The sequence below is a fragment of the Leopardus geoffroyi genome, chromosome D1, assembly GCF_018350155.1.
Source record: "Leopardus geoffroyi isolate Oge1 chromosome D1, O.geoffroyi_Oge1_pat1.0, whole genome shotgun sequence".
Lineage (NCBI taxonomy): Eukaryota > Metazoa > Chordata > Mammalia > Carnivora > Felidae > Leopardus > Leopardus geoffroyi.
Window position 1 is genome coordinate 65,667,175 of NC_059329.1, and position 25,336 is coordinate 65,692,510.

The 25,336-nt window shown below is 43.6% G+C and overlaps 2 protein-coding genes and 2 non-coding genes across 6 annotated transcripts in view; 3 read left to right on the top strand and 1 right to left on the bottom strand.

Moving 5' to 3' along the window:
• The window catches only part of TRIM66 (tripartite motif containing 66), a 57,628-nt gene extending 37,381 nt beyond the window's left edge, over positions 1–20,247 (bottom strand). For 2 of the 3 annotated variants that reach the window (XM_045484410.1, XM_045484411.1), the window contains exon 1: positions 92–866. Coding sequence is in view for 1 of the 3 variants with exons in the window: in XM_045484409.1 (XP_045340365.1) it covers positions 17,712–17,763 (52 nt within the window). In the remaining 2 variants the exon portion in view is untranslated. Of the gene's footprint in view, positions 1–91; positions 867–17,711 lie in introns of those variants that run through there. The other variant, XM_045484409.1, reaches the window with a different exon arrangement.
• Positions 20,248–20,418: 171 nt separating this feature from the next.
• On the top strand, positions 20,419–23,651 carry RPL27A (ribosomal protein L27a). Its single transcript, XM_045484434.1, has 5 exons — positions 20,419–20,469; positions 20,864–20,927; positions 21,370–21,445; positions 22,122–22,296; positions 23,479–23,651. The coding sequence occupies exons 1-5, from the start codon at positions 20,467–20,469 to the stop codon at positions 23,605–23,607; spliced, it is 447 nt and encodes a 148-aa protein (XP_045340390.1). The 5' UTR covers positions 20,419–20,466; the 3' UTR covers positions 23,608–23,651.
• LOC123602815 lies at positions 21,624–21,753 on the top strand. The gene has a single exon (XR_006714583.1). It is a non-coding gene; the product is annotated as a small nucleolar RNA SNORA3/SNORA45 family (small nucleolar RNA).
• Positions 23,223–23,353, top strand: LOC123602814. Its single transcript, XR_006714582.1, has one exon. It is a non-coding gene; the product is annotated as a small nucleolar RNA SNORA3/SNORA45 family (small nucleolar RNA).
• Positions 23,652–25,336: the final 1,685 nt, after the last annotated feature.

Sequence of the window (25,336 nt, forward strand, 5' to 3'; positions counted from 1 at the left end):
GAACTGGGCACTGGGTAGGGGAAGGGGAACACCCTGGGTCCTCTCCTTTCTCTGATACATCCTCAGCCAGGGCTGCATTTCTCCAGCTCACCTGAGATGCTCCTGCAAGAAAAGGTTGGTTGACTCCTCCTGTTCCTGTTTATCTCGAAGGCTCTGCAGCAATTTCCCAAACTGAACAGCAAGAGGGAGACCTCAAAGAGGCGACTCTCTTCCTAGCTGCATCTCCTTCCTAATCCTCTGGGTGCCTTGGAATAGAAGCTCAGAAGGAAGAAAACGAGATTTTCAACTTTCAGGAACTAGCTCTGTCGCCCTCTGCACAGCTCGGGAGGCCATCACTCTCAGCCTTTTAGGATTCGATCCAAAAATCCTTCAGCCCTCCATGTTCCCCAAAATGACAGTGCTCATGTATGGCTGGAATCTGCCCCGATCCGGCAGCTCATTTAAATAGAGCTCATCACAACAACAGTGTTGGTGGAGAAGTGAGTAGCTGCAGGGCCCTGGGGACCCCCTGTTTATACGTAGGAAGAATGATGCAATCTGGGTATCAAAATAGCAATCCAGAATGAAATAACAGGCTCACGCAGCAGCGGTGCCTGCACAACCAGAGCTCAAGTTGACACACTCTGTCAGCCCCACACTGCTGCAGCACGCAGATGCCAGGCACACACTCTCACCGCATCCTTTTAAAAATCAGCAGGAGCCCGAGATATCCCTCCATGCCCCCGGCACTGAAGGAGGGTGTAGGGGGGAGGCCTTCGACAGACATTAAAATCTATCTCCTACACACTCACCTGCTCCTGCCACTTCACCTGAAGTCCTTATCCTGTGACGTCACAGTCAGTTGCCATAGTGACCAATTGTCCGTCACAAGTGGAGGATTAGGACTTCAGATGGGGAAGACACACATTTGTGATGCATAAAGGTCCTGGGAGGTGTCCCTTGGCAGCTAACTCTAACCCCCCCAGGGAGATACAGTCAAACACAAGCAGGGAGAAAAAAGGGAAGGAAAAGCAGGGTCGAGTTAGAGGAAAGACATTAGGATGAGGCAAGACTACAAGCACAAAATAATTGCAAAAACACAGAGCACAGGAAAATTTTAAAAGCACAGATGGGAAGTGGCAGGGAATAAGCTTGGAAAGACTGGTAGGAGAGTAAGCTCCTGAAGGACCCTGAATGCTAAACTAAGGAGTTTCACCTTTATCCTAAAAGCAAAGGCTCTGGAGAGTGACAAAGCTGGGCTTTATGATTATCCTGATGAACTGGAGATGGGGCACAGGGAGAAGCCTTGTCCAGTTTAGCATTGATGGGACCCTGAACAAGGGTAGAAATGGAAAGAAAGGGACAGAAGTGTTTCAAAGAGAACCAATAAGGCATGACCAAAATAAGATGTTGGAAGGAGTGGTGGTGTGTGAAGAAAAAGGGGTCAAATGGATGGGCTGTCATAGACAGAGATAAGAGGGAGTAAGAGGGTACTTGCCAAATCCCATCTTATGTGGGCCCCACTTTCTCTGGTATCCATAGCCTCTCTGGGTCAGGCTTCATTCTGCTTTGCTGGACCAGTGATTCATAAATCTTGAGGGTTTGTTAGAAAACCTGAATCTGCCAAATCTAGATCTCTTGTATGTGGGTGTGGGACCAAGAATCTATATTTTTGGTGAGTAACCCAAGTAATTCTTAGGCATTTGAGGACCAGTAATCTGGAACCAATGGCCAGGACAACTACAGTAGCCTCCTAGCAGGGCTTTCTGCATCCAGTCTTGTCTCCTCCAATCATTCTTCTCACTGAACCAGAATAACTTTTTAAAAATACGTATTTGATCGTATTCATTGACCAAAGTATCCAGTGTCTCCCCACTGCCTAGAGCTTAAATTGGTCAAGACCCTTCATAATGTGGCCTCAAATTTCCATTCCAGAGTTCTCACTTCTCTCCTTCAAACAATCCTATATTGCAGCCAAAATTAACTCCCTCCTTTGCCTCCTCCCCTTTTCTCCATGCCTCATCCTAACACTATTCCCTACCTGAAATTTCCTTCCATATTTTCCTGGGCCTGCCTGGCTCCTATACGGATATTCCTACTTGATGTCACTCATAGGTTCAAATCCATCCAATTTCCCCAGGCAGAGACTAAAACAGGGGTCAGAAAACCACAGGTTGCCTGTTTTTGTAAGTAAAAATTTACTGGAGCACGGTCATGCCCATCCATTCCCATATTGTCTGTGCTGCAGTGGCAGAATTAAGTAGCGGTAACAGAGCCTATATGACCCACAAAACCAAATATATTTACCATCTAGCCCTTTACAGAAAAACTATGCTGGCCCCTGGCCTAAAGCAACAGCTACTTAAATTAAATTGTTCTAACCTCACCCTTTACAAAGGGCTCAATTCCAGTAATGGGGTCCTGCTTATTCCCAAGTTAACCTCCACCCTGTGTCCTCTAAGTTATGATAACTGGGTCACATTTGAGTGAACCTTCAGTTTGGGGTAAAATGTTACTAACAAGAAAAGGGCACTTCAGGAGGAGGGAACATCATACACAGAGGATTACAGATGTCAAAATGTGAGGCCTCTAGGGGAAAGATTCGTAAAGCTGGCTCATGCAGGAGGAGTGACAGAGATGAGGCTCTAAGATTAGCTTGGAGTCAGATTAGGAAGAGCCTTGAAGGCCATGCTAAGTTTCTGTTCTGAACTGTAAGCAACTGAGAGCCTTTTAGATAGCTCAAAATGCAAGCCCACAGTAGAAGAGAGTGGTCAGGGTTGAGGCTAGAGGATTTAGGAACATAATGCACAGAGGCAATAGGTAAAGTGAGGTAGGGCAAGGACAGCCAGAGAATGTGGGGCGCAGCCAGGTGGCGGATCTAAGATAGAGTCAGAAACTGGGCATGAGAGCTAGGTGATAGGCTGAGGAGATGGATGGTTCACAGCTTTCAGAGCCCATGCTCCAAGGGGACCACCTGACTGAAACAAGCTTTCGGTGCCAAGAAAGAACCCAGAACAGAATGCAGAAGATACAAGTGGGAGGAATCTGGGCTCATCTCATCTGATAGATTGGCACCTCTATATCCTTCCCTCCAAATCTCAAGAGTCAATCCAAGGACTTCAGTGACACTCCATGCAAAGCCACTGTCTCCATCTCCAACTGGGCCTGGACAGAGAGACAGTGGAAGAACAAAGGGCAGCAGGCTACTCTAGGTCTGCAGTTCCTACTGGCCCTCAAGCCCGGGCAAACCCTGGATTGGCAGGCAAGGAGATGAATTTTCTTTCTGGCTCTGTAACAACTATGGCATTCAGCAGGATTCTAATGCTTTCTGGACTCCTGATGCCCCATTTATTCAGTGAGGGATTAGAGATAAGCTCCAAGGGTCTTTCCTGCTCTTTAGCCTCCACAGCAGTCAACCATGGCTGGTCCCCCTTGAATGAGAGAGCTCCAGCAGACAAGGGTCACCTCCAAGACCCTATCCATCAATCACAACCACCTTGAACTCCCTCCCTCAGCAAATCGGCTCTAGCTATATCCTTCCAAGCAGTGTCGGCAGCAGCCAGCATATCCCCGAGAATACAGCCTGCCTCCTTCCCGTTACCAAGGGAATTGCTCTCCCAGTAACGGGTACTGTTCTGAGGTGCTGGTGCTACTCCCAGGGCCCTGGAGAGCCAATTAAGGTGAGGAAACTGTTCATGAACTAAAAAGCCATCCCACTGATAGGGCTCCGGAGCTCCAGCTTCTGCACCTGCTGCACACTCAGCTCAGCCCAGCTCAGCTGGCTACCCTCCACCTAGGAGACTTGGGTCACTGCCCACAACAGACCCCACAATGGTTGGGGACACAGTTCAGTACCTGGACTGGGCAAACAACTCTGCCTTCCAGGCTCCTATAGCTGAGATCTCACCCCTGCTGCCTCCCACTCTCACCCCAGGCCATTAAGAGCCCCTCCAGCTGAGCTCTCATTAAGATCATCATTTCCTTCTCTGACTCTGAGGTTGTAGCATGTTGCATCAGTTCCCTCTCTTTGGATCTTCCCAAAGTCCCAAGACCTGCCCACCAAGGGACAGAGATTGCTCCCCTTTTCAGCATCTGTAGTTTACAAGGGATGTGCTGTCACCCATCACTAGTTTTGGGAAGCATGAGGCTATCGTGGTTATTTGGTGTTCTTAGAGCTCTTCAAGTCCAGCCCTGAAAGCCAGAGAAGACCTGGGATTGCCCAATTAGTGCTGGAGTCCAGACTGAGCTCCAAAGGCCATGACTTCCATACCAGGGTTCTGCTCACATCTCACAAATCACCCACATTGATAACAGGAAAAGTAAAATACTAAACAAGTAGATTCTAAAACTTAGAAATCAGAATCAAGGTCTCTCAGCTAGGATTTGTCTTTTAGTAGATTTGAAAAGAAAGAACAATGTTCCTTTTACTTACCTGGGGAAGGAAATATCCAATTAATTGCCTTTCTTCCCTAAAACAACAAATAGAGCTACAGGAGTCCTGAGAATTTTGAAGACACATGGTAAATGTCAGTTTCAGGCCCACCAGCTCCCCTAAGAGCTTGCTACATTTTAAAGTATCACTTTGTGGGGCGCCTGGGTGGCGCAGTCAGTTAAGCGTCCGACTTCAGCCAGGTCACGATCTCGCAGTCCGTGAGTTCGAGCCCCGCGTCAGGCTCTGGGCTGATGGCTCGGAGCCTGGAGCCTGTTTCCGATTCTGTGTCTCCCTCTCTCTCTGACCCTCCCCCGTTCATGTTCTGTCTCTCTCTGTCTCAAAAATAAATAAACGTTGAAAAAAAATTAAAAAAAAATAAATAAAAAATAAAGTATCACTTTGTGACTCAATGGCTAACTTCTCAGATAGTTTGACCTGGGACCATTTTCAATTAGGCTTAAAGGCAAATAGTCCCAAATAGATATTCTCATTGGCTGAGTAAATCCACTTCCAATATCCAGCCTTTCTGCACAGAGCCTTCAGCTCCAGTCATCCCACTGCATGGCTAAGCCATTGTGTGCTCAGCACAGAGCTGCCTTTGCTCTGGTCCCCATCACTACCTTTTGAAGACTTTGCCCAGCTGGTCTCCTTAGAGGCAGAGACCTAATGTAGACACACTTCCCACTGTGCTGGAGTTGCTGGGGGGGGGGGGGGGGGAGGGAATCTCAGCTAAGCTGTGGCCTCATTAAAGATGTGCACCTGATGACTCAGGCTGCACCATTGGTTCTTTCCTCAAAGATTTTCTGCAGAGTCTCCATCAGTTCAGTGATTCCGGGTAAATTTTTCCCAGAGTGAAGTGCTACAGTGTAGATCACAAGCTTTGAAGACAGGTTTGACCTGAGCTGACATTTAGCAGTTGTTTTGGACCTTAGACCTTACATATTCACAATCCCCAGGTTTTTCATCTGTAAAATGGGAATGCCTAATTATAGGGTGATTGCAAAGTTTAGAAAAGATAATACAGGCACGAGTACCTAGTGCAGTCTCTGCAGGTGCTTGAAAAATATATGTGCACCTTGCAACTTGAGAAGTAGAAAGGGGCAGTGTCACAAGTGAAACAGTCTTCCTTCCAGGTAAGAGCCATGGGAGATCTCTGTGAATCCAGTGATTAAATCATTCGATCAATAAATATTCACCTAAGCCCCCATCCTGTGTCAGGTTCTGTGTTGGGCTGTGGAGTTGTAGAGTTGAAAGACTCGGTCCAGTTGAATAAGATGCCCACCTCATGTCCTCCCCAGTGCCGAGTACCAGTGCAGAAGTGCAGGCATGGGAAGGCTCCACCGAGGGATTGGAGTTGGAAACCAGCTGGCCAGAACCCGAGCCCAGGCACACAGCCGATGCAACACAGCAATGCTCAGCTCTGCCCAGCAACTAGCAGAACTAGATTTATGGAAAATGACATATCCCCATGCACTGTTGGCATATGGCTGGAGGCACTGATGCACCCTATTTATTCTTCAGCCTCTACTCACCTCCTCTCTACCTGCTTCCACATTTTACTTTTGAAAACTCCAGATTGACAGCAATACAATAAGCATTTTAGCAAGTCTGTGCCCCTACTCTGCTGGACAAAGTGGAAGTGCTTAAAGCTCTTTCCAAAGAACCAGACTCCCAGAGCATGGGTTCTCAAATTATGGACCAGAAATCAAGTTCAGGTATTGGGTCTCTCACTAGACCTACCAGAGAGAGAGCACAGCTCTCCTTTTCATGAAGCAGCTCATTTGGGTACCATTCTTTTAGTTCTTCAGAAAACATTCAGTAAGCAACTGATATCCACCAGACTTGGTCCGTGGAGAACCTCCCAGAGGCATTGCTGCTATGCCTGAACTTTCAACAACCTTCTCTTCACACCCCTGCCGCACCATATTATAATCATCTGTCTAGTTATCTGCCCTTCAACAGAACATGAGTTTCTTGAGGACAAGGGCCCTGCCTTTTCATCTCTGTACCCTAAATGCCATAAAGCCAGCTACACAGAAGTCAAATACCCATGAAGGAGACAAACATACAAACCAACAAATACCACACAGCATAGAGTCCTAAAATCTCCAAGTAGTCATGGAAGCTGATTCTACTCTTCATCCATAAATGCAAATATGGAAGGTAGCAAAGGCCTAGCCAGACCATAAGATATACCAAGGAATATAAGATGCCACATATTTAAGAAATTGTCTCTCAAAAAAAAAAAAAAAAAAGGAAAAGAAATTGTCTCTCTTGTTCTAAATCAAGCATGTTCACATCTAACAGATTTTTTTCCACTTCAGTTTCAAAAGTTCTAAATAATAGTATTTTTTTATGTTCTTGTCTTATTACTATATACTATGAGTAGCACAGAATGTTCTATGTGTATGTTATCATTTCATTTTCATAACAATCCTTTAAGTTAATTACTACTATTACCATCCTCATTTCATAAGCAAGACAACTTGCCCAAGCTGTCCAACTACTAAGTGGCAGGCAGATTAGAACTCACACTCATATGCCCAAATACATTGACACCAAGGCTTATATTTTTATTCTCCATTACACTTCAAATAACTTGGCAAATAAACACTATGATTCTAATAATTGTCATTGGTATGATTTAATTTTCGACTTGAGAGCCACACAAAGCCTTGAGACATGCATAATTAGTTCATGTTAAAAATCCCAAATGAGATCAAAGACTTAAACATAAGAGTTAAACTATAAAACTCTTAAAAGAAAATACAGAGGAAAAGCTTCACAACAATGGATTTGGCAATGATTTCATGGATATGACACCAAAAGCACAGGCAACAAAAGCAAAAATAGAGAAGTTGGACTTTAGCAAAATTCAAATCTTTTGTGCATCAAAGGACACTATTAACAGAACAAAAGTCCAACCCACTGAATGAGAGAAAATATTTACAAATCATATTATCTGATAAGGGTCTAGCACCCCTAATATATAAAGAACTCCTACAACTCAACAAAAACAACAAACCTGATTAAAACATGGGCAAAACTGAAACTCAATACCATTATACAACAACTCTCCATTCCCCACTCCCCCCAGTCGCTGGCAACCACCATTCTATTTTCTGTCTCTATGAATTTGACTACTCTAGGTACCTCATGTAAATAGAATCATAGACTATTTGTTTGTTTGTTTTTTAATGTTTATTTATTTTTGAGACAGAGAGAGACAGAGCATGAACGGGGGAGGAGCAGAGAGAAAGAGGGAGACACAGAATCTGAAGCAGGCTCCAGGATCTGAGCTGTCAGCACAGAGCCCGACGCGGGGCTTGAACTCACGGACTTGCGATCGTGACCTGAGCCGAAGTCGGATGCTTAACCAACTGAGCTACCCAGGCGTCCCAACTATTTGTTTTTTTGTAACTGGCTTATTTTATTTAGTATGATGTTCTCAAGGTTCATTCATGCTGTAACATGTGTCAGAATTTTCTTCCTTATTAAGACTAAATAATATTCCATTGTAGCTATACACCACATTTTGTTTATCCATTCATCTTTCAGTGGACACCTGGGTTACTTCTGCCTTTTGGCCATGTGAATAATGCTGCTTTGAACACAGGTGTACAAATACTTCTTTGAGTCCCTGCTTTAACTTCTTTAATTCTCTCTGGTATACACCCAGAAGCAGAATTGTTGGACCATATGGTAATTCTATTTTTTAATTTTTTGAGATATGGCTGTGCTGTTTTCCACAGAAGCTATACCATTTTATATTCCCACTAATAATATACAAGAATTCACTTTCTCCATATCCTCACCAACACTGGTTATTTTCTGTTCTTTTTTTTTTTTTTTTAATAGTAGCCATCCTAGTGGGTATGAGGTGGCATCCCATTGTGGTTTTGATTTGTATTTCCCTAAAGATTAGTGATACTGAGCATCTTTTTGTGTGCTCATTGGCCATTTGTATATCCTGTTTGGAGAAATGTCTATTCAAGTTCTTTGCCCATTGTTAAATTAGGTTGTTTGATTTTTTTTATTGTTGGGTTGTAGAAGTTCTTTATATATTCTAAAGGGACTTTTTAAGACATATTTAAGATTCACCATGTTTATAAATTTAACTTATTAGATTTCCAAGTGTCCTTTAATTAGGAATGTTTATTTGCTAGACAATTGAAATACTTAAAAAAAAAGAATAAAATATGAGGTGCCTGGATGGCTCAGTGGGTTAAGTGTCCAACTCTTGATTTCAGCTTAGGTCATAATCTCACAGTTTGTGAGATCAAGCCCTGTGTTAGGCTCTGCTAACAGCCTAGAGCCTGCTTGGGATTCTCTCTCTCCTCCTCCCTCTGCCCCTCCCTCATTTGCGCTCTCTCTCTCTCTTTCAAAATAATAAACATTTTTTTAAAAAAAGAAAAATAAAATATGTTTAACTTATGAAAGCAATTATTAGCTAAGTTTGTAAATATGTTCAAATATTAATAAAGTCCCTTTAAAAATGATTGTTAAAATTTGCCACATAAATAGAATGAGATTTATAAGGTAAAATTAAAAAGTTAAGGAAGAATGAAATTTAAGTTTAAAAATCAGATATTAAGTTTTATTTTTTAACGTTTATTTATTTTTGAGAGACAGAGACAGAGAGTGGAGGAGGGGCAGAGAGCGAGGGAGACACAGAATCTGAAGCAGGCTCCAGGCTCTGAGCTGTCAGCACAGAGCCCAACGTGGGGCTCCAACTCACAGACTGCGAGATCATGACCTGAGCTGAAGTCGGATGCTCAATGGACTGAGCCACCCAGGCACCCCCAGACATTAATTTTTAAAATCAACGTACACTATCTTTTCTGTGCTCCAAACTCACAAAAGAGCCCAGAGAGGTTACACAGTTTACCCAAGGATTTAGAGGGCCCCAAATTCATACCTAAGGACAACTGCACTGCTACAATGCCTCAAATGAGCCTAGACTTGTGCCACAAATCACTTTAACAATACTGCAGATAACAAAAATAAAGATGATGTTCCTAAATACTCTCTACTTGTTTGACTTTCTCATCCTCCAAGTTCACCCAACAGAGACTGCACCTCTGTTGCATGCCTGTGCTAGAACGCTGAGATGAAGGGATTTGGTTCTTGTCTCCAAGGACTCACAGTCCTCAATGAGACTGTTCCCTAGGAAACCTGACGTTCAGGAGTGAGACACAAGCTCCTCCCACTAAGCAGCAATTTAACTGGTGAATGGTTGCTAGTCAGTGTGCGTCTGTTCATAATCAGGTCCTGACCAATCCTAGGGGGCCAGCAGTTCTCCCTCCGCCTCGCCTGGGAAGTTTAGTGAGCCAGGACACACAGTCCTCTCTGTCTGGGGAGCCAGCCAAACCTTGAATCAACACCTTCCCAGGTTTCTCGGTCTGCCACCAATTTAAGGAAATCCCAAGCATGGCGAGTCCCAGCTTACAAAACAGATATAGCAGGCATCAAGAGGATTTGCTTTGTCTCACAGATTCCCTAAAGAGTTGCGCTCAGCAATGAGCGTCCCTTGGGCATTTAAATTCCGATTCTTTCTACACTTGAAATTCGGTTCCTATGGAACAGGAAGAGACCTATGATGTGAAGGAGGGGAACCTGTGGTACTTTTGTACTTACCATCTGAGACAGTCCCACAAGCCTTGGCAACCTGCCTCAGATCCTGGATCAAGCCCTGGAAGCAGTCTTTACAGAGCAAATGCTGGCAGGGTAGGAGTCAGGCACCGACAGTCTGCAGGTTCTGTCGGCACAATGAACAGGCCAGTACCACGGGCTCCATATGACCACTCTTGTGTTTCTGGTCAACTAGTGGCAGCCCCATAAAGCTCATACCCATATCTGACCCCATGCCCATGACCGTGCCCAGGACCGGGGCTCTTGCAACGACCTCCTCAGGTATGAAGCAGCGTGCAGAGTGAGCAAGCTCCACTGCCTATAAGTGAAGCACAAAGCAGAGTGATTAATTTCTTTGGGGTGGGGGATGTTCCTGGACAGGCCAGAGAGGACTCTGAGAACTGGAGGCTCGTGCCCTGAAACCTGCAGGGCTCAGCCCCAAACTCTCACTTGAGCTCAAAGAGTCCAGCATCTCCACTGTGGAAAATAAAGCCTAGAGAGGTCTGCTAGGTTGTGTGTTTCTTTTTTTTTTTTTTTTTTTTAATTTTTTTTTTTTTTCAACGTTTATTTATTTTTGGGACAGAGAGAGACAGAGCATGAACGGGGGAGGGGCAGAGAGAGAGGGAGACACAGAATCGGAAACAGGCTCCAGGCTCCGAGCCATCAGCCCAGAGCCCGACGCGGGGCTCGAACTCACAGACCGCGAGATCGTGACCTGGCTGAAGTCAGACGGTTAACTGACTGCGCCACCCAGGCGCCCCTAGGTTGTGTGTTTCTTACAAGGTTTGTTTGCCTTCAAAAGTGTCCAAGATCTACCTGTGCTTCTTTTTATTAGTGGGCAAGCCTGGTCCAAGATTTTGGAAAAGAAAAGGAAATGTATTAAAAGCCAAGTTTATACCAGGTGCTTTATATGCTTTATCTCAAACCTCACAACTACTCTTGGAGATAGGCATTATGATACTTCTATGAATTCAGTAAAACCATGAAGGACAGGCTGAGGAAACTGAGGTTCAGAGAGTTTGGGTAATTGCACAAAGACAGATGGCAAATAGCAAAGTTCAAATTCAAATTCAAAATTGGACTTCACACCCTTACTACTGAAATATTTCTCAAGCTAAGGTCCAACACACATATTTTTGTGAGTTCTCCTCACTATTTTTTAAAATTAGTATTCATTCTGATAAGAATTTTTAAATCTATAAATGTTCCAGTTCATCTACATATCCACCTCAACAAGATTTTAGAGGCAGTGTTAAGAGTTTAGGATCTAATTCACACCATGCACTTAATTTGTCTCAGGCAAATGGGAAGAGAAAGGGGCAGCCTTAATATGTAAATGATGCATTCTTGCCACATGAAGTCTCAATAACATTGTGGCATGTGGTGAGGAATGTTTCATTGTGCTTGGAACAGGTGTAGGAGGTAGGGAAATTAAGCCATCATCACCCTGGCAAAAGTTTGCCACACCTGGCCACACCGGGAGCACCACATTTAAACTGTAATAGCAATTTAGTTCAGCAACACATCATCTGCAAATGAAATTGATATTGTTAATTTGATTGTTTTGGTTTTTTATAACTTGCAAACTGTATTCAATTTTATGTAAGTTTTGTATAAGAGCAAAAGAAGTGTACCTCATTTTATACTTGTACCTACTTAAGAAAGAAACCAAATGTCATTTAATTCACATCTGGAACTCTGGAGTTATGCAGATTTGACAGAACTTTCATTTCAGTCCATAGTCTTTGGGAGCCAAACCCATTAAAGATGAAGAGTGACAAGGCTGGGAGAGGCCAGGCTGCTTGGAGGCCCAGCAAAATGCCACTAAATAAAATAATGGATGGACTCTCACCTCTAATTCATTTTGGGGCTCTAAGAGTAGTTATTTCCCAGAGGGCAGCATAGTAGTGCTGGTGGAGGGAAGGGCAATCTGTCTTAGAAGGTTTAAGTGTGGCTGAGTTTATTTTGTTAGACTTCGAAAATATCAGACTTAATTATTCAGGACACCAAAGAGATTTTATTTATGTGGGTTATATCTACTACTATTTACCATGTTATAAATGAAAACTGAGATAATTTTAAAATATTAATTCATTTAAAAACAATAAACGTATTACATGTCAACCTGAATAGCATACTTTTTAGGAAAAAAAAAACTATTAAAAAAATAAATTTAGGGAGAAGAGTGACATTGTTTTTCCTTTTTGCAAACCTCATTAATGTCTGTGTTAATAAAAGCCAGCTGGATTGCCATACCTGCTTCCATAGTCCATCTGCTGTATGTTGTTCTGTTTACAGTGTATGAAGAAAAGCCAGCCTCGCAGGGCTGTACAATTGGAAAAGATAAGAGTATTTTTAATAGCCTTATCAGGTAACTGTGGATATCCTTTGAAACTACAACAAGTAGCACTTTCTTAAAGCTTAGTTGTAATGTGGAATCTGAAACTACATCAGTGAATTTTTCTTACCCTGTGACATGAAAATCTACTGGTCTGTCTTGCACTGTAAACTGCCCTTCTACCCAGACATCATTTTAGAACACCAGGCATCTGTCATTTGGAAAACATTGATCCAATGACTTATGTAGACGCTTCAAACACTGATGTTTCCTTATACGATAACAAAACATCACACTCTTAAACATCACCTCCAGTCTTATTGGAAAATACTTTATTAGGAAGATGTCAAACTCATAGAGGCAGCTATGCCTTTACCAGAATCCTAAATTTTGCTGAAAGCTCTAATTTTATCATTGGCAACAAATACTGTCAGGTTTTTTTTTCCTTGAAATGACAGGCTCACTTCATTTTTGAGAGCATATTTGCCATATTCTCAAGTCTGAATAACCACAGTTTGTCTGTCAGCTGTTCTCTCAAGTAAAACTGGTGTTGTACAAAAAAAAAAAAAAAAAAAAAGGCTAGTTCAGCTTGCAACTCAAATAATAGTACAAGTGCAGTTCCTCACCCTGATAAGTAGAAATGCTTTATGCACACTTCCAGTTTCTTCACAAAGAATATTAAAATGATGCATATTTAAGGACTGGAATTTAATAAAATATTGCCTACCTCATCATGGACACGCCTAAGTGAAACTGGCTTCTCCCTTCTCCTCCCGTCCTTTCCCTTTTCCTGCGAGTGCCCAGCAGTGAAGAATACAATGACTTCTACCAGCATCTTTGGCTTTTTACACACCACCTTTGGCATTTGCTTTGGCACTATCAGTGCAAATGCCAATCCAGTGAAAAGGGCAAATAACATTCTGTAGTGTTATGAAAATGGTTTTGACTCTGTGGAAACTTGTGATCCTGAGGACACTTGTGAAAGAGTCTCAGGGACCATCACCATCCCCACCCTGCCCCTGCTTCCTGCCATAGGTCTACAGACCATACTTTGAGAACTGTTGCATTAGGCTTTAAATGACAACTCTGGGAGGGGAGGGCGCCTGGGTGGCTCAGTTGGTTAAGCATCCAACTCTTGATTTCGGCTCAGGCATGATCTTAAGGGTTGATGAGATCACCCTGCATCGGGCTCTATGCTGACGGTGCAGAGCCTGTTAAGATTCTCTTTCTCCCTCTCTCTCTTTCCTTTCCCCGCTCATGCTCTCTCTTTCTCTCAATAAATAAATAAATAAACTTTAAAAATAAATAAATAACAACTCAGGGGATTCAAAGTGGTGGCATGGCTTTCCAACATCAGTGGGCACTACTCAGGGTAAGAATATAAATAAATATTTCACTTCTGTCTTGGAAGAGCAACTGAAGTAACTCAGAGGGTAAAGGTTAAATTAAAGGCACAACCAAACAATAGAGTCTCTGATTTGAGAGTAAAGGGGTAAGGTCAAATGACCTCTCTTCTATCCCCTTCCTCTCGCTGCTTTCCACTATGCCTTAGCTCTTCCCTCTCCTTCCTACCTCCTCTGACCTAGGAAAAGGGATAGAGTATGGCAGAATGTACTTAAGCCAGGGGTAGCAGATTCGAATGCCTATGGGGGCCAGGCATGTAAATAGCGAAGTGCTCCACCTAAAAGAATATGGGTCTCAGGGCTCCTGGGTGGCTCAGTCTGTTGAGCGTCTGACTTTGGCTCAGGTCATGATCTCGCGGTTCATGGGTTTGAGCCCCACGTAGGGCTCTGGGCTGACAACTCAGAGCCTGGAGCCTGCTTCAGATTCTGTGTCCCCCTCTCTCCCCACTCCACCCCTGCTTGTGCTCTGTCTCTGTCTTTCAAAAATGAATAAACATTAAAAATAATAATAAAAAGAATATGGGTCCACTGTTGCCAAATCTTAGTTTTTCAAAACGCCAGAAATCCAAATTTTTACTTAAACTCTGAAACGTTGGCAACTAATTAAAATTTAAAAACATGAAAACAGGGGTGCCTTGGTGGCCCAGGTGGTTAGGCATCAGACTTTGGCTCAGGTCATGATCTCACAGCTCCTGAGTTTGAGCCCCGCATTGTGCTCTGGGCTGACAGCTCGAAGCCTGGAGCCTGCTTCGGATTCTGTGTCTCCCTCTCTCTCTCTGTCCACCCCCCTCCCTGCCACACACACACACACACACACACACACACTGGTACTCTGTCTCCCTCTCTCTCAAAAATAAATAAACATTAAAAAAAAAATAAAAACTTGAAAACAGCATGAGTCAAACAAAATATACCAGTAATCAGCCTGAGGCCTCTGCTCTAAGTCATGGAACCAGGAAACTAGGACTAAATGAAACATGTGAAAGCCTGGAAGGACAGAAAGCCTCACATATAACATTACCCTGCTCACAAATCACTTCCTTTTAACACCCCACAGCCTGATCTGAGAATTTCTGTAGCCTTGCCAAGGAATGGCAGAGCAAGTCATTCCATGCCACATTGGGGGTAAGAATTTCAAAGACTATTCACACGGGTAGTACAGAGCAAGTGATCATCAAAACAAGATTCAGTTCAGGAGGAAAAGAGGAGAGAGACACACTAGGCAATGAGAGAACACCCACTCGATGCTAGACAGTTTGAACATGATATATTATCTGTTTACTTGTATACTGTCTATTTCAGACACAGTCCTAGAACAGAACTTAGTCTTCCTTGTTCACCATTGTTCCCACTCCTCACTGCCTGGCACATATACATAGTGTCTACACACAGTATGCACTCAATAAATATTTCTAAAATGAAAGAATAAATCTCAGTATTTTTCATTAGACAAACAAGAAAACTAAGATCCAAAGAGAGTATGTTGTTCATTTAATATCATTCAGCTAGTAAAAATAGAGGTAGAGGGGTGCCTGGGTGACTCCAGATTTCAGCTCTGGTCACGATGTAGTGGTTGGTGGGTTCAAGCCCCACATCAGGCTCCGCACACACTGACAGTGTGGAGCCTGCTTGGGATTCTCTCTCTCCTCTCTCTGTCGCTCCCCTGCTCTCTCTCTGTAGATAAATAAACTTAAAAAAAAAAATAGGGGTAGGAAATGAACCCAAGCTTCTATGTTCTTTCTGCTGATTTTATCATCTGAAATTAAATTAAAATCCAAATATTTAAGCCCTTCCTTGTTGTGCTATTGGATAAACTGTCCTCTAATATCCTAGAATTCCTCTCTTCACATTTTGCTATTCTGAGTTTAATGGCAGCAAGGTTTTCCACCCTAGCTTGCAACAAAGCTTCTAGGAATACATTTTCCATGTAGTATAATGAGATTTTTAAAAAATCTATTCAACAGCGTTAGGAAAGACTCCTGGAAATTCCTAATCTTCAAATTAGATTATTTTTACTTTGTGCTCAAGAAAACCCTGTGGTCCTATGGATTTTTCTCTAAATACTATATTGCCATTTATCAAAAACTACTGATAAAGGCAAAACAACAACAACAACAAAACCCCCCGAGCCTGGTGTAGCTGAAAGTGGTAACTATACATGCTGCTGGTGCATAAATTGGTACAATCCATTTGGGGAAAAAAACAGCATAAAATGAATCATAAAAATGTTCATACCCTATAATACAGCAATCTCACTCCTGGGAATTTACCCTAGACAAGCTATTCAATAGAAGAAGAAAAAACACATACACACAAATGTCCATTGCATCACTGTCTCTAATAGCAAAGAACACAATAAGAACAACAACCAAAAACACAAAAATAAACAAAAAAAAATACAGGAGAAAATGGCTTAGTAAATTACAGTACATGCTGAAGATAAATCAGTCTTAAGATATTAAAAATAATAATCATGAAGACTGAGTAGTGATACAGAAAAATGTCACGGTATTAAATGAAAAGCAGAATACAAAAGGATTTGTATGCATGATCATCAGCTTTGTAGATAGCTATGTCTCCAAGTAGACAAGAGCTGAAAGTAATATTCAGACATAAAAAAGCATTATAAAGTGTTATCATTTGAGATGTTTATACTTATATTTTTAAAGATTTTCTTTAATGTTTTACTGGATTTTCTATTACATGCTATTTTTAAAATCCTTTCTGAAATACATTAGGATTTCTGAGTTTTTCTAGAACTCTCACTTAAAAAGAACAGAAACCCTAGGGCGCCTGGGTGGCTTAATTGGTTGGGTGTCCAACTTTGGCTCGGGTCATGATCTCACAGCTCGTGAGTTGGAGCCCGCTTCGGGCTCTGTGATGACAGCTCAGAGCCTGGAGCCTGCTTCACATTCTGTGTTTCCCTCTTTCTGCCCCTCCCCCGCTCACACTCTGTCTCTCAAAAATAAACATTAAAAAAAAAAAAAAAAAAGAACAGAAACCCTGGCTCTTTCCATCTTAAATTAACAATCCTTTACTTGAAAAAGGAAAGCAACATAATCTTTCCAAATGTCCAAACCTAAAGATGGAGAGCAAGAAAACAAGGTTGGATCTACCCAGGCTGTTGTTGCCATGTGAAGGACTGCTAAGGAACTCAGGAACCCAGAGAGGAGAAAAAGAAAAGGGGACCACCAGAGCCCTCTTCAGGGTGGGGTGTGTTCATAAGGTTCCCTAGAGAAAGGCGTGGGTTCCAGAAAAGGTCAGCACCACATTTACCTGTCTCGCCAGGCTGCTGTCTGGCATCATCTCCCTTCTGCTCATTTCACAGATATTTTCTGAGGCCCTGACTCTCTGAGGGAGCCCATATGCCTGAGACATCACAAGACCACACTCTACTTCAGAAGAGATGTCACAGAGAAGCAGGCCCCTCAGAGGTCATGTCTCAGCACTTTCTGTGTGCCTGGTGGAGAGGGACAGGTTACCTAATGCCTAACGTCTGGATGCTACTCAACTTTGCAGATACAGAACTTGCTGTCTCAGAGCTGGTCAGCCTAGGGAAACTGACCCACATTGACAAACCACACATGAGCCCTTAGGAATGAAAGGGAACCTGCTAGAAACCAGAGCCAGACAATCACCCAGGGAATTCCCTCCACCGTGATAGAACCATCAATGAGAAGAATGTTAGGTGAACACAGAACCCAACACAGAGTGCTGGTCCACTCGGAGAATTTCCATTCAGATGGATGGCCTGAGGGATAGGATATAGCTCCTCTATAACCAAAGAACCTGGCAAAACTATCCAGAAGCAGTGCCAATTACCCAGAACCCTACCTATACCCCCTGAGCAGTATTTGTCCTGGCTCTAGGCCCTCCTCACAAGACACTTGATGGTTACCTTTCATTCCCAAAGCTCTGCCCAGCTTACCTCCATTCACAGACCATGTTCCCAAGGGTAGTTTCCAGGTAGCTCGGTTCATCCCTTGTGCACTTTCTGGCCAACTTCAATGTCAAATACAGGGTGATCTCTTCTTAGACCTTGCCCCCGACTCTCAAGACCCCTGTTTCTGCTGGCCACAGGTAGTATGTGATTGAGGACTGAAGGAGTGATGAAGACCATAATGCTGTGAGGTCAGAGAGGGAGTGGTCACTGAGGTAAAAACAGATCTGGAAAGAGAAGACTAAAGGCTAGGTAGGTCCAGGCTCTGTATCTTGGCAGCTCTGTAGCCACCGGTAAGTCATTCAAACTTCTGTGCCTCAATTCTTTCATTCTCATTCATAAAATGGAGCTGGTAGTGTTGACCTCTCAGGCAGAAGCAATTTGTAAGATTGCAAGGTGTATTTGGCTATTATCACTCTGGACTGGAGTGTTCTGGGAAGAAGCAGAATATAAGGTGGGCCCTAAACGTTGAGGGAGATTCAGGGTATCTGTTCAGGAATAAGATGAGCAGTACAGGCATGAGAAATGGCACCAGCACAGGCAAAAAGGTAGAATGGATGTAGCAAGTTTGGCTACAGTAGAAAGCTGGTATAAGAGGAAAAGCTGAGGTTGGTTTGGAAAGGCACATAGGCCTTTCTGTAGGTAATAGGGAGCTATCCAACTTTTTGATCAAGTAAGTGAAAGGATGAAAGTTATGTTTTGGGAAGATTAACCTGGCAGAGGTGTGAAGGATGAAGGGACTGGAGGAGGGTTAGAATGCAGGCAGGGTGCCACAGGAGGATGCTGAACTCAGGATAAGAGACATGATGAGGGTCTTAATGAAGGCAGTGTCATGGGGGCTTGAAAGGAGGAAGCAGATCTGAGATAGAGAACAAACGGATATGGTGACAGTGTATTAGAGGAAAAGAAGGCTCGGGAACAATTTTCAGGTGTCCATGACATCACTATCAAAGTGGACATGAGCACCACTCACCAAGATACAGTATAAAGGAGAAGGCACCAGTGAGAAAGGAAAATTGAAGTCTTTGAGTATGTTTACCTAGTTTGCATGTAGAATGTCCAAGGAACAATAATCAGAAATTAAGTAAACACATGAGTGTGGAGCTCAGCAATAACATTGTGAATTGAAGCCACCCAAAATAAATTCACCCAAGAAGACTGTGTATTGTGAAAAGATAAAGAGCAAGAACCGGAGGGTGAAAAATATCACTTGAACGTTGCATAAAATTAGAAGAACCTGAAAAGGCTGTGAAGTGGCCAGAGAGACAGGAAGAAGGCAAGAATTTCTATAAAGAAGTGAAAGAGGTAAAGTACAACAGAGAGAAGTGGTATGAGGAATAGGAAGAGTCCATTCAACTGGTATTTGTTTAATTGATGCTTCGAAAAAGAGCAATTTCATTGAAGTAGTGTAGCTGAGGGCTAGATTGCAGTGGATTAAACAATGAATGGGAAATGAACAAATGGACAGAATTTGTAGACTTCGCTTTTGGGGAGCTTGGCTGTAAAGGAAAAAGCCAGGGTAGCAGGTAGAAGACAGTCAGGGAGAATTTAGGATATTTAGCTAAAATATATTTTAGCTGACAGGAATGGGGCAGGGAAAATAAATACACACAGAGAGTAATTGAAAGAATGGGATTTCGAACACTGATTGAGACTCGAAAGAGGGCTCTTCCAGTTAGTGAAGACAGGGAGGTGAGAGTAGTTACATTCGGTCACTTAATAATTTGTTGAACATGCACTACATGCCAGGAACTGGGAGTGCATGGATAAAAGAAAATATTCCTGAGCCATTAAGGAATTTGGTCTAGTACGGAAGACAAATGTGGATCAAGAATTATATAAGAGCTATGTACTTGATTGTGTGAGGGCACAAGTGGGGAAAGTAAGCAACAATGACTGAATGGGTCAGAGAAGTTTCACAGGAAAAGAGACACTTGCACTGGGTCGAAGTGAACAGGGATTCTCTAGTCCAGGAGAGGAGGTCACGGCCATGTCAACTAGGTTCAGGTGAAAATTCAAACTGGGTGGTTAGAAAAAGTATTTACAGAGTCTGTATAAAAAGGATCATAAAGCAACCAGGTATACTGGTGCCTGAAGTATATCAGATTGTTCAATCTGTGGAGGCCCAGAAGATAGCACAAGGGCAAAGGAGGAATTAAGACCGAACGCCTCCCTGGAGTGTAGGTCAGCAGGTGCCGGTGGGTGGTGGAGACATCTAGTGAAAGACTCCAAAGGTAGCAGAGCGAGACACCGGTAAGCACGCTGAGGATCAAATAGCGTCTCGCGAATCCTCATTGCGGCTGGGAGACAAGAGAGCAACCGCTACCGCCAGGGCCGAGCAGACCGCAAGAACGGAGCGAGACGCGTTGGACGACTCAGAACTGGGGCGTCTGACGGGTACGGTGGCCTAGTCGGGTTCCAGGGCCAAGTCACCGCGACAGCTTGGACCACACAGCGCCCCAAGCGCCGGATTCCGCGAAAGCTCTCAGCCTCAGAGCCAGAGCGAAAGAAGGTACCGACCAGCACGACTCCCACACGTCAGGGCCACTGGTATTTCCTGGAGAGGACCAGGACACCCCGCAGAAAGAGGCAGGGGCCAGCCTTGTAGTCACGCGAGACCCGCGAGACCCAAGAGGCCCCGCCCAAGGCCTCCCTGGCCGGAAGTGAGTCTCATTGGTTCCGCCTCCGTTGTCAGTACCGCGAGATTTCGCGGAAGCCTCCCTCTTTCTTCTGGGCCGCCGACATGGTAGGTGCTTATTTTCGTGCTTCCCCGTTGTTGCTGGTTCAGGCCGCGAGCTCCACTCGCGTTGCACCCCAACCACCCACCCCTCACCTTAGCCTGGTCTCCCAGGCCGCGCATGGCAGGCCTCAGCGCAGGGTGCCCGGCAGGGGCCTGGGACTTTGGTGCCGCGTGCTCCGCTCGGAGTTTGGGTCTCTGAGACACGCGGGCCGGCGCGCTTGGGCGCCGCCCTGATGAGGCCACTTGTCCCCAGGCCCGTTCGTAATATCAACTTTGCTGAATGTGCTACAAAGCAGATCTTAATTCCCCAGGCCTACAGACGCCTCGCAGACGGGCAAGTTGGCCCCCTGCCACACCTACCTCTCTTTGGCCTTAATACCAAGCACCTTTTTTCATACAGCCATCCAGACTGAGAAAGACCCGGAAACTTCGGGGCCACGTCAGCCACGGCCACGGCCGCATTGGTAAGTGCCGGCGTCCCATCCCGGTCTGCTTTGAACTGCCTGTCGGGTCCTTAGCTAGCCAGGAAGTAGGTAGGGTAGAAGTGGGTTAGCTTTGTGTGGTCATTCGGATTAAGTTTGAATGTTAGCTGTTTTTTTCTTTCCCCTGTGAGAATTCTCACCAGTACTCCATTTTTAGGGAATTTCACATCATTTGGAGGAATGAATGAAAACTGGGGCAAAGTGTTGAATTGATTGAAGGCATGGAGCACTGTGGATAGTGCTGTGATGTGGAACACTGCATAGAGATGTTTCACCTGGAGTTTTGAAGGAATAGCAATGCTTAGAGAGGTATTGTAGACTGGGAACAAGATAAGTAGAGATGCAGAAATGTGGGGAAATGGTTTTGGGAGAAGAATTGAGGGGCTGGTGAGGGTATGTTAACTGTAACTTTGTATTCTCGCAGGCAAGCACCGGAAGCACCCAGGAGGCCGGGGTAATGCTGGTGGCATGCATCACCACAGGATCAACTTTGACAAATAGTGAGTGCCTCTTAGCTGTACTGTACTTTTCACTGGCACTGGCAGTCTGCATTTAGGGGCAGAGGGCTGCCCTAGAACACCTTTAATGGGAAGCAAGCCTCTTACCACTCAAAAGCCTTGTCTGTTCCTGGCTTTTACCTTTCACCAGTTACCATTTGATGTGAACTGAGAACTTGTCATCGAGGCTAGAGTCACGCTTGGGTATCAGCTATTGCCTTGGTGTGCTAGAGTCCTCGAAGAGTAATTGCTGACCTTATTCACTGGCTGTGACCCTCATGTCATAGTCAGTCACCGGGTTAGTGACATGCATCAGATTAATCTGTATACCTGTTAGATTCACTTATTCCCCCAAATTTGCTTAGAAAACCTCTATTCTAAGAATGTGTTGATTTTCCATAAAATGCTGTCAAGTGAGCTGGAAAACCTTTAGTCTTGGCACTGCCTGTTACTTTCTAAGTGACTTCTGGTTCCATGAAATAAGGGTAGTTTTTTACTCCTGAACATCTTTGGAGGCTTTTCTTAAAGATTTGTTTTAATTCAGCAACGAATGGGGTACCTGCTATTTCACTATAATCCACCAGTGAACAATTTACACTATAACCGAGGGAGATGGACAGTGAGGATGGTAAATGTCACTAAAGGGAGATCATTAAAGTGATTGCCCGTCTCTTCCCAGTCATCCAGGTTACTTTGGAAAAGTTGGTATGAGGCATTATCACTTAAAAAGGAACCAGAGCTTCTGCCCAACTGTTAACCTTGATAAACTGTGGACCTTGGTCAGTGAGCAGACACGGGTAAATGCTGCCAAAAACAAGACTGGAGCTGCTCCTATCATTGATGTGGTGCGATCGGTGAGTGAATATTTGTTACCTTTATATGGTCCTTGCGTCTTAAAATTCTTCGTAATCTAATCTACTTGATCTCCTGCCTGGAATCCATACCCAGTTATCTACTAGACAGTTCCACCTTTTAAAAAAAAAAAAAAAAATGTGTATTTTGAGAGCAAGAGATTACTTGCATGCAGGAGTGGGGAGCGGCAGAGAGAGAATTCTGATGCGAGGCTCAGTTCCACAAACTATGAGATCGTGACCTGAGCCGAAATAAAGAGTTGGACACTTGACCGACTAAGCCACCCAGGTGCCCTCAGACTGGTCCACCTTTTGATAGAATTGTCACAGCTAACTCACCAAAATTGAGCTCAATTGTGATTCAAGCAAAACATTGGAAGAATAATAATCTTTCCAGTCCCTCATTCATTCAAGTACTTGTATTTGTTCTTTCTTGAATGTTTTTCCAATCCATAATTTCATTCCCACTGTTGCCCTGATTTGTACAGGTTTGCATTTCTGGCCTGAGCTTTTGGCAGTATGTTAACTCAACTGGCTCTGGTCTGCTTACATGAGGCACAGCTCTTGAATCTTTATTCCCCTTACAGAATAAAGTCCTAATATGTTTGATTGTTATTTAAGGAGCTACATTATCTGAAGAGATTCCCACCCACACCCCAAAACCCTGATGATGACAAAGGATTTTTGTATATGTTTTTGGAGCTCTGGGCGTAGTGTCAGCTCCCATGGGTGTGGAGGTATTCTAAATCTTAAGGGGGCTTTCAATTAAGTTTTAAATCCCTTTTCCCTGTGTAACATCACTTGAGCAATTTTCATGGTCAGGACTTCTTGGAATACTGCTGGGAATGTGGTTTTCCCTTTCTTTTTTTTTCTTTTTCTTTTTTTTGTTGTTAATCAGCTAGTAATTGGAGAGGGGAGTTTGTGCTTTGCCTGAGGCTAGAGTCACATCCTGACACATCTCTTGTCCTGGTGTGCTAGAGTCCTCAGAGAGAATCCACTGGTCTTGATTCACTGGCGAGGGCATTCTGTGCCCCTGGTAGTGCCCAGATCAGAAACATGCCCTCCCAGTTCCTAGATGGAGCAGATTGGCAGACATCTTTCTTTATACGCATCAGGGAGTTGGTACCTGCAATGGTGTGTGTTATAAACTTTTTTTTTTTTTTTTCTTTTTCCCAATCTCTCCAGGGCTACTACAAAGTATTGGGAAAGGGAAAGCTCCCCAAACAGCCTGTCATCGTGAAGGCCAAATTCTTCAGTAGAAGAGCTGAGGAGAAGATTAAGGGTGTGGGGGGAGCCTGTGTCCTGGTAGCCTGAAGCCACATGGAGAGAGGTTCATTAAATACTAACAACTGCTTTTCTCTTCTGGTCTGGGTGTAAGTTCTTTAGCACCCCTACCTCTCTTACCTGTACATTTGAAAGCCACGTAACAGATCCAGGAGTAAGGGTATGAGGGCCTGAGCTCCTTTGCCAACTCAGAAAATGTGCAAGAGATAGCACCAGTACTTAAAAGGACTTGGCCCATTACCTACCTTGAACATTTATAAAGTGAGAATATTTGTTGATAGCATATTTGTGTATCTTAGAGTTGAAAGGCCTGTTTTGCATTGTATACTCTGAAAATACAGTGAGTGGGAGAATACCCTTAACTGTCATGCATGGCTCACGGGGGAGATTCGGAATTTTTGTGTGTGGAGGGGTTTGTTTTGTTTTGTTTTGAAGTAAGCTGTACACCCAGTGTGGGGGCTTTAACTCATAACCCAGAGATCAAGTTGCATGCACTACTGACTGAGCCAGGCACCCGGAAAGAGGAAGACTCAGTTTGATAGGCATATTTTAAATAGTGAATAATGTGTTAGGATTGAAGCAATTGTGAAAGATGTAATTCCTGAAACTAAAGTTTTTCCTCCTTGGCTCCCTCATCTTGTACCACAGTGTTCTAGTCATAACCAAAATCTTGAGATGGGGCCTACCAATCTGAATGTTAAGTGCACCAGGGCTTTTACACATCAGAGTGGTTTGGAATCTAGAAAGCCTGTGTCCTTGTGCAGAGGAGTCGTAATGTTCAAAGAAATACATCATGAGATATTAATGATTCTAGTCTGAAATGTACCTAGTATAGAATTTGGGAAATCCTAAAAGCCAGAAGCTGGAATCAGGTGAGGATTTTGCAGACCCTCAAACATAAGGAAGCACAGGGGAGCAAACTTTGTGGATTTGGTTAAGAAAAGTGCCAGGAAGGCTTTCCTCCCTTGTACAAACAACTTTATCATTTGGATTTGCTTCTTTGTAATAGTCCTGATGGAGGAAGATAAAACCCATGGGTTTTCCCATTGTGTACCTATAAAATGGAAGCTGAGGCCATCAGTTTAAATAGGTTATAGTTGATAAGAGTAATGTTTAATTGATTCCAAATAGACACTGAAGATCCAAAGATGTATAAATACAGTATCTTAAAAGATTGAGATGAAGTTTGAGATTGCAGTCCAAACCATAACAGCTGTGGTGGCTTAAGTTTAGTCCAGTTTTCTCATCTTTAAAATTGAGGATTGTGTGGATTAAGTAAAATGGAAGGCTTTACTAAACCTTTTTGACAGGGAAGCAGACAAGAAAAGCCCCTTGGTCTGATTAAGTCAGGGCAAAATGATCAAAGCAGAGGAAAGAGCATACATGCTTACCAACTTGGAAAAGTTAAGCAAGTGTTAGGTGGGCAATAAGCATTCAAGGGAGAATGTCGTTAGGGAGTGGGCTACAGTGGGAGAACCAAGGAAATGGGAATGAGAAAACAAAGTAGGATTCACAAGACCCAATGGACAGGACTCGGTGATTGGGTGAATTGGGGTAGGGCTGACCAGCAAAATGGTTAGGCCTGGACAGGTTGGGTTTAGTGAAAGATAGATGAAAATTAGTTCCTTAATAGCCAGGGTCTTTCTTGGAAATTCATTATTTGTACCATGTAGCCTCACTGTCCATAAACAGGATGGGGTCGAGTGGGATAATACTCCTTCCAATCCTGTTGTAAATGGACATCCTGAACGTGAAAGTC